The sequence below is a fragment of the Vespula vulgaris genome, chromosome 2 (genome assembly GCF_905475345.1).
Source record: "Vespula vulgaris chromosome 2, iyVesVulg1.1, whole genome shotgun sequence".
Lineage (NCBI taxonomy): Eukaryota > Metazoa > Arthropoda > Insecta > Hymenoptera > Vespidae > Vespula > Vespula vulgaris.
In genome coordinates, this window is record NC_066587.1 from 8,529,868 (window position 1) to 8,542,165 (window position 12,298).

Genomic DNA, 12,298 nt, shown 5'->3' on the forward strand with positions numbered 1-12,298 from the left:
TTTTACGCGCTCTCACCATCGTGGCTTTTCGCTGGAGATCAAAGCGGATCCGTCATCGGACTTTTGCTTTCTCTATTTCTCCCTCCTCTCTCTCTCTCTCTTTCTCTTTCTCTCTCCTTCTCTGTTACAAATTTCATCTCTCTCCCTCTCTTTATTCCTCTCTTTTTATACGCCACGTGTACATCTCGTATACCTGTGTACGAGGGATTCGTAGCATCAAACAAATTTTCGGTTCACAACGATCAAAACATTAATTTTACTTTCATCTTAATAATTTATTAAGATAAAACTTAATTAAGAATAAAATGTCAGGTCAAAAAGTTACTGAACTTTGATTAAAACGTAATAAAATTAATCGGCTACCAGCAATATCGGAATTAAAAGTTTGTTGTCGTTATTATTCTTTCTTTTTTCTTTTTAAGTAGAAAAAAGTCCATTATTCCTGAGATGCGAACGATCTTACCTTATTAATTTATCGACTCGCGGTGGAGCTAGCATCCCGGAGCTTGGAATACTCGCAAACTCATTGCGACGAGGTCCCGTTGCGTTACGGAAATATATCAGGGAACCCCATCTTCGCGAGTACGTCCGGCTCAATTAACGGCAAACACCGTCGAGGGGTGCGCCTTTTCTCCTTGCCTTACTTTTATACATGAAACTAAAAGGGAGGATAAGGGGGAGAGAAAAGTAAGCTCGTGTATATCCTCTGAGTTAACGTGTGCCAGGGGAGACACTTTTGCGTATCAACGATGATCTGTACTGCTACCTTACAAATTAATTCAAATAATTTTCGAAATGAGGATTATTATAATAATTTTACATTATCGTGCTATAACATAAATACTTTATATCAATGTATTATAAACATATTTTTGGATAACTTCACAATAAATAGATGTAGCGAAAATAAATTTTGATTCAACGAAATAAATTATAAAATTCAAAACGATTTATTACTGGAGCAATAACAATTTCAAAAGGTATAACGAACAGAGTGAGAATATCGTAAAAGATGTTGTTGAGTGTGCGTTGTCGGCAGCATTACGGTCTTTATCGGAATCATAGTGATCGGATATCTTATAAGCTAAGGGATACGTTATCCAGTGTTTGTAATATAAAACGTCCGTGTAAATTCCAGGAAGTTTTGGTCGTGCACAGCCCTCTCCGGCTGAAACGATACCCATTATAACACCGTTGCAAACCATTCCACCACCAGAATCACCCTGCGAAAAATAATTACGATACTTTAGAAAACTTTTGCCCGAGGGAAAAGAGTGTACATTAGGAAAAAAGGAAATTTTATTTCAGTACGTTTCGGTACATACCGAAATAGATATTAAAATATGATATACACAATATAAATGAAATAGTAATGGCTTATGAACGGAAAATGTCATTTGATACAAATAGAAACCGATTGATAGTTGCTGAAGAATCGTTGCTTGTCGAGAAATATATTCTTATAGCTTAATAATCCATTCTTCATTTGGTCAAATAAAGTTTCGAGATAACGAATGCGAGACATTGTATGGTCGCTCAATAAGCATCATAAAGCAAGTAAACTAATGTAAAAAACGACTAAATAAAATGTTTTAAATTTAATAAAGTAAAATTTAATTTATGATGAAGATCAATCGATCGCGACAATTTGCATTCACATATTTTCTGATCAAATAGTAGTTTTTACCTGGCAAGCATCCTTCAAGCCTTCGATATACCCAGCGCAATACATCCCTGGTGGTAAATTCGTTACTTCTACAAGGAGATTACGACAATCTTCCATACTCAAAATCGGCAGATCCACGTACATCAAATCGTTACTCACAGATGGAATGTTCTATCAAATTTTAAATAATTTTCTTCAAAATAATCGAAATAATAGAAATATGTTTCAATCTCACCTCTTCAGGATAGCCCCATCCTGATACTTGACAGATCGTACCAGGTGGAACTTGGTCTGTAGGTAAAGGAATTGCCTTCAATTGTGGCGTAAATTCAAATGGTATTTTTAACTATAGAAAAAAAGATATGCGTAAGACGAAAGTAAAATTGAACAGAGTTCTGTACATACACACACACATATATATAATATATATATATATATATATATATATATATATACGTATGTATGTATGTATATATATATATATATATAAATGATACGATGAGATCAGCTTAAAGTCAGATTATCTTATAAATTTTAATCCTAACAATATCGGTAAGAAAAGAAAGATAAGATTAGATGTCGACTTTCATCGCTTCATTGTTTATTTATCGGAAATGTGATAGACACAGGCGCTGTAAGTAACAAATTTCTAAACGCTTAGAATATATACATACCTCAAGTAGAGCAATATCATTTTCGTAAGTTTTGTGATCAAATTTTTGATGAAGTAAAATCTCTCGAACGCCTCTTCTCTGACCAGTCTTCGTCGTACGATCGAGTTGCAGTTCTCCGCCAACGACGAGAATGGTCCAAGGTTTAATGGGGACTTTGTTACTAAATAATTTATTGATTTTCCATTTCATTCCAAATGCTTTTTGTAAATTTTTTTATAGAAAGATATAACTACTCACAGATACATGCAATGTGCCGCTGTTAAAACGAATTTCTCGCTGATCACACTTCCACCACAGAAATGACTTCCGGACCAAGTGCGTCTCAATGATACCTACTTGCATTAACGTTTTTATCCAATGAATTTATTTCGTAAGAACATGTGTATATATATATATCAATTCATTCATAATACATACCTGATGCGGAAATTGAGTAATAACTGCTTTAGTTCCATTCACTATACGTCCGGTAATATTATAGTTGATCCTTTCGACATCATCGTATAAATTAACTGTTTCACCTGACAAAACGCATATGATAAAATAAGACAAATAAATATAGATATATACGTAGAATAAACGCGTAGTTATAAATTCCATTCTATTTCAACAAGCGACGAATAATTTTCCTTAATAATTATACTTCGAACGTTATCTTCTCCCTCGAATAAAATTTCAGTCATATGCTTGCCGATTGGTCGGTCAATTAAGGTAATTGCAATTTTCGTTGTACCCTCGGTTTCTCTCAAAGCGACGTATTTTCAGTCGATTATGCATATTAACTTTCCACATGAAATAATTACGCGGACATTCGAATTTTCATGATAATATCTCGTGGACAGTGCGCGTTAGAAAAAGGGAAGGGTAAGAGAAAAAACATCGAGGGAAAATGCTTGCGGACGACGTGGAACAACAACATTGGGAGAAAATTAATTATTCGTTTTATTATATCTTCATGTTATGCAAAACGTTTAATTCGGGCTTATAAAATCCATACAAATTTCAATTTTTTACTCACCTTTTATGGCAATCGTCTCGTAAAAAAGAAAAGCAACGATTATAAAACTTAAAAACTGTGAGTGTAAAGGATAAAGCAAGTGAATTCCCATTATGCAGTACTCGATAAGAAAATCACTGAAATCACTGTTCGTCCAGAACCTCAGATCACACGATACTAACGATTGAAAATCTTCTGCTATCTGACGTTCCCAGAACGGTTAACAAAAACTTCTATTATCGTAGCGCGATAATCGGTTATCGCTTATAGCATCTTGCTGTAATTTTTATCGTAGTGCGTGGGTAATGGTGAAAAGTTCATCATGGAAAAAATTCATACAACGTTTATCAATAAATTAATTGTATAAATATTTGTATATTTCATTGAACTATCAAGTTAATTAAAATAATAGTTAAACTACAAATAATACACAAATAAAAATTACTAATAATTTATAATGCAAAGCATCATGTCGTATGAAATTTTTATCTATTTTGTAGTTTTGAGGTTATCATAAAACTAACAATAACTTCTTTGCTCATCCAAATAGCCATCACTACCGGATCTTGATCGTTCCATTGACATAGATCTACTACGTTTCCCCACGCACGTGTACATACACACGCACAAAAGATGTGAACGTAAATCCAAAACGCCCGGTTATCAATTATCATAATCGTAGACAAAACTAATTATAAATTCGCTGCGATATCAAGAATATATTGATATCGAAATTAATCAAAAACTACGAGCACTGCATGATTATACTTGACACGATCAGGATCTTTTATTATTAAGAAAACAGTGTCCGTTAAGAGTGTGACAGTAGACATTGAGGAAATCGGAATATTTTATACTCTTTTTCTTTTTATTTTCTCTATTTTTATCCGTCTTTTCGATCACCGTGCAATAAATTTGAGGATCACTGTCGGATATAGGAATTTGTTTATTTTCTTATCCTATAAAATATGAGAATATATCTTTTTCTTTTATTCAGATTTCATCTGTCTGACCTATCTCCCATTTTATTTTTGAAAAACGAAAAGCGAAAAGGTAAAACGTTTGTATAGAGAATGTAATATTAATAATCAAAAACAATGAGTAAAATCGATAAAACAAACTCAAACGAAAGCCGTATCAGAAATGGATCGGTAAGTGTTTTATCGCCTATCAATTATCGTGTTTATAGAATAGCATCTCGTAGAGATATCCCAAAAATAATTTCAATTAAATGTTTCTTATCGAATAAAATTGATATCTAAAATAAATGTACGCGAAATGATACAAGCAAAACCTTTTATAAAAAATCAAAATCGTTAAAGATATTAAAAAAACATAACAATACTTCAAAAACATAGTATCTTTTAAATTGGTCTAGATTATCTATCTCTTCAATAAAATAACGAGATCGATACGAGATTGGATACTGCGCATGATATAAAAAGTTCCAAAGAAAAGAATTTTCTATCTATTTTACGTTCCCAAGTTCGAGGATAGTACGGTCTGCAAATAATGGAATTTCCAAAGTAAGATCATTTTTCTTTTGGTTAGGGTTATTCGTTAGACATATCCCTAAATTGCAAGTTCTCAACGAGTATCCAACATGCAAAATATCCTGCATTCAAGATACTATCGACGTAGATCAGCAAAATATTCCTAGCCTTGCCAAGCTTCCGTGACTTAAAAACTTGCATTTAAAAAAAAAAAGAAAGAAGAAAAGAAAGTAAAATATAGAGAAAGTGAAAAAAGAGTATTAATAAATTCTACATTTATATGATAAATTATATTATATATCCTTAAGTTATGAAATATATGAAAAATAATTTAGATGAAAAATACAGGCAAAAAAAGAAGAAAAATAAAGGAAAAGAGAGAAAGAGAAAGAGAAAGAGAAAGAGAGAAAGAGAGAGAGAGAGGATGGAAGGAGGAGGAGAGAGAGTGTACAGAGCTGATAGGAGCAGCCATTTCCCATTCCAACCATCATAAGCCCCCATACAAACGCTACGTACAATCTCCGTGCAGCCGACGAAGCTATCGCAAGGTTCGTGGTCTTGTCTACGCATCGGGATCGCGTTAGATCGGCCAAACTGCGTGTCTACATACATATCGATTTCAACACGCTCTTCTCTCTTCGTTCTTCGCTATACCCGTTTTCCCAAACCCTAAAGTTCGAATACATCCTATGTTAAAATACACGCCGGCGGTACCTACTCCCGTTAATAGGCAGAGAGACGGTCGAGCACTTAGACGAAGGTTAATAACAAGCGAGAACTATCGACGAAAGCCTACGAGCTTTGTGGTTCTTCTTCCATCGGTGATGAGCTTTTTCTTCCTTTGCAAGTGCTACGGCTCATTCAAAAAGTGAAAATTCGAAATAAAAACGACTGAAATTACTATTCGAAATGGAAAATATCTTTAGAAAATATAAGGGAAGAGAGAGAGGAGAGAGAAAAAGAAAAAGAGAGAAAGAGAGAGAAAGGAAGAAACACATTTTCCAACACATTGCAACAAAATATCAGGATACTTTATCGCAATCAACAGTAATTAGTAACGCACGAGAAGCACAAAAAAGCGAAATATATACCCTGTGTTGGGTTGATTGCGTCTGACGGGACATGCCATAAACTTATTGCTCCTCGTATCTCATCCACGTACATATGTACATGGTATGTATTTGCGTGCGTATTACGAATCTGTGAAGGCAAGCAAAGTGGTATTAGTAGATAGAGCCGTGCGTGGGCGACCGTAGAGAGTATGGCCGAGGGTACTCTCGATCTCACCCGCGAAATTTAAAGGCTCTCTGCCTTGAGGCGAAGGCCTTGAACGAATATTAAGCTGATCGCGTACATCGAACAACGAAAGGTCCAGAGTAAAAAATGTTCCCATTGTTCGTGACCTTGAATCGATAAGAGAAAACGTGATGTAGGAGTAGACGATTCGATTAGATATTTTGAATAAACAATGTAACTGTTGGCGAAATTTTATTTGATGAATGATCTATTGAATATACTATAAAAATATTTACTCTTCGTATAAATTAAAAGTTATATCTTTTCTTACATTTATTCTTCTGAGAAAGACTACGTTACTCTTTCTCTCTCTCTCTCTCTCTCTCTCTCTCTCTCTCTCTCTCTCTCTCTCTCTATCTATCTATCTATCTATCTCTATCTCTATCTCTATCTCTATCTATCTATTTCTTTCTTCTTCCTTTTTATCTCGTCTTAGCTGATACACAGTCTCTATCTCCTTTCCGATGCCGCCCACTACTACGACCGAGTCACTCCTCTCTCACACCATTTTCCAACATTCCTTCCACTCCCTCCTCCTTCGTCCTCCTCGAGCCAACTCTGCTGCTACCTTCTATGAGCTTCTTACAGCCGGATCGCAGAATCATTCTCGATGGTACCGAGGATAATGTTTATGGTACATAATGATAAGGAATGGTACGTTGAATCTAACCACTCCGAGAATCTTTCGATAGATAGCGAAATATTTATCCTCGCTAGATTTTAACTTCTCAGATAACTCGATATTCGATGATAATAATACTTATTTATTTATAAATAAAAGAATGATTAATTCGATGATTCGTTCGATTTGTTAACTTTATTCCATTAAAATAATATTAATTTAAATTTCATTTTTGAATCAATGTAAAAGAGAAAAGGAAAATGTTCGTTCATATCCACAAATGTTTAAAAGAATAAAACATATATATATATACATACACGGACCGTCAATATTACTAAATAATTCGAAGAGAAAGAAAGAAAAAGTGCATAAAGATATTCTTAAACATTTCAACGAAGTTCGAAACGGAGTAGATATATCTAGCTATGAGAAACACTTCGACCTTGACAAAGTGGCGAACTCACGACCCTATTCGTCGGAGCCCTTCTCTCTCCCACACACAGACACATAAAAACATGCACATTCATGCTTGAAGACCGTTCCACGACGCTACCATCCGGTGTGTGGTGGAAGGAGGAAGAAGGTAACCTTGACTGGAGTGCAAGCAGTTAAAGGGCCGTTCAAGGCCTACCAGACGATCCCTCTCTCCCAGTCCATCGTCTGGCTCGGCTGGTCGTTACGCTTCGCCAAGTGGACGATGGATGAAAACTCGCAGAACGGAACCTTTTCCATTCCCCGTACAAATACGAGTTCGCCTACAGCAACCACCCATTCACCCTCCACCTCCTTTTATCTCGTTCGGAGAACAAACTCTAGAAACGCGAATAACGAGCAAAAATCTCTTGCCTTTTCTATGCATTGTTTATTCTTATTCAGCCCATTAGCCCTTTGAAAATTTAAACTTCAAACATATCTTTTTTCTAATAATTATATTTTAAATAGAAAATCTGCTTGATAAAGAGATTTTATGAACTATATCGAGGCACCACTTTATTTAATTTATCTCGTTAAAGATTTCATCTCTTTTATTAAAAAAAAAAGGAAAGAGAAGAAGAAAAATGAGAGGGAAAGAGAGAGAGAGAGAGAAAGTTGTTCCATGATTTCCATTTCCCTTTATCCGTTTTATTAAAAATTTAAAAAGTTATTTTTTCTCTAATTAATTTTTGGCATTTAGACAGGGAACAAGAGTGCAAAAGAGAACAACGAAGAATTTTAATTAATGCCTACATCGAAAGATGAAAAAGAACGCATCTTCTCGTCAGGATTATTTCATTTCCAGCCGTGCACAGTCCTACGTACGATGTACGTATGTATGTATATATGTATGTATGTGTGTACATACATATACCTCGGTTAAGCGAAATTCAAGCGACTCGTACTCGACCCAACCGCTTTCACTGGGCTTGCGATAGGGCGACGGTTATCGAATTCTACTTCAAAGTCGCTCTCTTTGTGCCAATACGCATCCCACGTGGCTGAATTTTTTATACGATTTACCATTTCCGTCCTTGTGTGTGAGTGTATGCAATGAAGAAGAGAGAGAAAGAGAGAGTATGAGAGAAAGAGGAAAGAACCGAGAAGTAACGCGACATTTCGAAAGCATCTTCGAGCCCTTTTCCCTAGTGGTAGGCGTGCGGCTGACGGCCCTTTGGCTTGTACCTCCTTGAGAAAAGCCTCTTCTCGATGTAAAAATTGGGTTGCGTCTTTCCACTTTTTCGGACAAAAAGACTACCCTCCAACGCCCGAAAAATTGCGTTTGTCGTACCTTAACATCCTATATATAGATCCTAATGCTTTCTACTCCATTCTTCCATGTCGACCTAAAGAGGGCTCGATATTTTCTCTGAGTCGTAGATTATTTTTATGTTCGATAATTATGTTTATCCAGAAGAAATCGATTTCTAAGAAGCACAGATTGACGGATCGTTAAAGAAATCTTGTATAAAAGAAAAAAGAAACTCTAGACTAGATAAAAAACAATAATAGCACATACCTCGAAATATTTATTTCTGAATCGGTAGGTGGTGAAGTTGCATAAGAGATCGGAGAAACTGCATCGAATTTGCTCGCAGTGACTGTACCGGGTGCCTACAAAAAGGTCGTGGTCGTGGAAGGTGGTTGTTTTATCCGTACCATGCAGGAGAGAGAAAGAGAAAGAGAAAGAGAGAGAGAGAGAGAGAGAAAGAGAGAGAGAGACAGGGAGTAACTCGACTTCTCTCGCATCTGGTTTTGCTCGTTTGCGGTGGTACTCGCGGCTGGACCAGTCTTCGGTCGAGACTCACGAAGGCTCGTTACTCGTCGGGACTAGACAGGACATACTTATACTCTCCGAGTCTCTGCTCGGGATCGAGGTCACGGCTGCGAGGCCTCTCTATTATGTAACTCCGAGGGACTTTAAGAAATTATTGACTCGTTAAATGAAATCGATTTGAATTTTTGATTTTTCTAACAAAAAAGGTATATTTTTTCTTGATATATTAAATAGAAGGCACTGTGACATCGTCAAAAAAAAATATTTTTGTTAATTGTTCTTGTTTGATAAATCGATATCTTCATAAATAAATTCTTTTGTATTATTAATAGCTGTTGAAAATATATCGAAAATATATATCTCATAGTGTCATCTTCGTTCATCGATTTGCATTACAATCTGCATTATTTTTTGTATTTCGTCTTGCTATATAAATAAATAGATGTATCGTCATTTACAATTTTTATTTTGTTTTATTAAGTTTTATTAAGTCATGAACTCCATCCCGTTTCTTTTTGTTTAATTAAAAGTAATTGATCGCGTTAAGTCATACAAAGATGGCAGTATTAGAAACATTTTTGATATATTTATAACATCCCCATTGGAAAATCAAAACTCAAAAAATAATTATTAACCATTCCTAGCATTTTCCTAGAATTATGTTCAACGGGATACAAAGTTATATTCTATGTTTTAACAATATCAACCAGAAATATCAGCTATTAGTAGATATCCAATTTACAGTATCTCGAACAAAATGATATCGAATATCGGTACATTTTGATCACAATGGAATTGATGATTTGCCGCTAGCTTCTATTCACTTTGCTATCGTTATACGATGTAATGGTGTATATATTTACATTCAGTTATCTGATTGCAATGTTTTGAAGTATAAGGCTTCTTTGTATGGATAACATTTAATATTTATTATACCGGATATTATAATTTACTACTGCTGCCAAGAATATTTACAATCGAAATTACGTTATTCATAATTTAGATTCTTGATGAATCTTAGATTGGTAGATTTTTTTAGATTGCGTATTATATTATACAAATCTATTTATTTTTAAATTATCAAATTACAATGACGTGATATATTGCATTTACGATATAATCCTACAATTATAAACTGGTCTAGCAAGAGAAGATCCTCAATCCACAAATTCCAAAAATTATGAAACTTTAGAAAGTATGTATAGATACGTATCATGCAAATTCTTTATTGCTCGAATGCACTCATGGGTAAAATTAACTCCAGAAAATTCTTCTATTTTCTGATTTTAAGTTGTAATTAGAAAACTGTAAAACATAAAGAAGTTTTTATACAGAAGTTATTTCTTTTGATTAGAACTATCATTTAGTAAAAGATTTATTGTCTATATAATTAGAAAAAGTTATAAATAAATATATTAATAATTTTTTCTAAAATCCATTCTTTTTACGTAAGATCTTAATCGATAATTTAGATAACTATGGAAAATATAATACTTTTTTTTTAATACGTATATAAGCTTTGTTGTATCGATATTGAATTGATTGTGTTCTTCGATAATCGAAATTCTGAATTCAATTATATCATACGTATGCTACATCTTTCCTTGTAAGAATTAAAAAACTTCGATATACGATATACGTACCAATAATAGAACTATTAATTCTATGTAAATATATGTATATCGAAACACACATGTTTCAAATACTATAAAGTATCATCATAATAAAAAATTGCTTTCGTGTACTGTGTTTCATCATCATTTTCTACTCGTGAAGCATTACATATACATTCACTAGGATCACATATAAGCAATTGGCACGCAATTCCGCTACAACTACTACAACTCTGTTAACAGTTGAAATTTCGATGTAATAATTTAGGTACGTATTTTTAAGGCCTCAGGTATTTTAAAAAATGCAAAAAGATACATAATAATACATAATATTTGATAATATCTAGAAAAATTAAAGTTAACGGAAGGGATTGCGTCATAAAAAATAAATAAAAACGGAGAACAGTAGAAGCGTCGATTTCCACGCGTGTATAAGCATATAAATACTAGTATATGTTATATAATTCATCCCTATTGGCGATAGGACGAAGAACGTTAGGCGATCTCGTCCAAATTGAATTGCCATCGCTCGTACTTGTGAAACCACCGATCCGTCGACGGACGGAACGAACAAAACGGTCGAAATGAACGAGACTGTCGATATATATATGTATATATATACACACACATATATATTTACGTACCTATACAGATATAGATAAAGGATATACACGAAGGACGACACGGTACGTTTTCGGTCGATCCACTTTCCTCTTTTTACTCCTCGCACTACCTCTCCGATCCCTCTTTTTTCCTTCCCCTTTCGAAAGATAGACATAGAGAAAGAAGGAGATAGAGCATAAAAGAAGAGGGAGAGAACCGATCCGAAAGTCGTAAGCAATCGCTGTCTCCTCGAGGAAATCCCAGGGGAACGTCGAGAAGCGATACGCCTCCTTCGCGTTTACGCTCGAAACGAGCGGAAGAAAGAAGAAGATGCGTCGACGAATTCACCGTGATTCAAAAACCATGTCTTTCCATCGTTTATCTTGATATGGGAGATGCACTATCCCAATATGGTCTTCTCATCGAATTTTCGATTTGATTTATTAGCATTAAATCTATGATCGATCGGGAAAAGTCTAGAAAAAAGAATTATGGAAAATTAAAAAATTAATTATATATCAATGTTCCTTTTATTCGATTGTAAATGATGACGAATAACAAATGAAGCGTGTGTTTAATCTCCTTTCGTTTACAAAGAACGTTCTCCTTCTTTTCTATAGGTATTTCAAAGTACGAACAAAATATTTGAGAAGTTAAATCAAGCGAAAATAATTGCATATAGTTTTCCTATTTCACACTGCCATGAGAAGAATATAAAAAGATATACAGAGAGAGACAGAGAGGGAAAAAGATAGATATATATTTTCGCTTTAAGGAAAGGTGTAGAACGTAATGATGGCGAAACGTTTCTCTACGAATCGTTGGGAGCAATTTCGTATTTACTCTCGTCTATTCGCATCGTCTTTCGCAAGGTAAATAAACACTGATAAAATGCGAAAAATCACATATCCGTATCTATCTTCCTTTCTTTCTTTCTTTGTTTCTTTTCTTTTTCTTTCTTTCTTTCTCGCTATCTCTATCTATTTGTCTCATTCGGTCGCTCGTTCACTGAATATTTTCATCCTCTTCTAACTCGTATATCGAATGTACGCCAAGAATTGCCTCCGTACCGCGTTACTGCTT

The 12,298-nt window shown here is 34.5% G+C and overlaps 1 protein-coding gene across 1 annotated transcript; it reads right to left on the minus strand.

The window, feature by feature from the left end:
• Positions 1–927: 927 nt before the first annotated feature.
• On the minus strand, positions 928–3,536 carry LOC127073005 (trypsin-2-like). Its single transcript, XM_051013976.1, has 7 exons — positions 3,359–3,536; positions 2,758–2,861; positions 2,578–2,672; positions 2,341–2,500; positions 1,902–2,012; positions 1,688–1,837; positions 928–1,223 (listed from the first exon to the last, which is right to left on the minus strand). Exons 1-7 carry the CDS (start codon positions 3,447–3,449, stop codon positions 954–956), a joined length of 981 nt encoding a protein of 326 aa, XP_050869933.1. The 5' UTR covers positions 3,450–3,536; the 3' UTR covers positions 928–953.
• Positions 3,537–12,298: the final 8,762 nt, after the last annotated feature.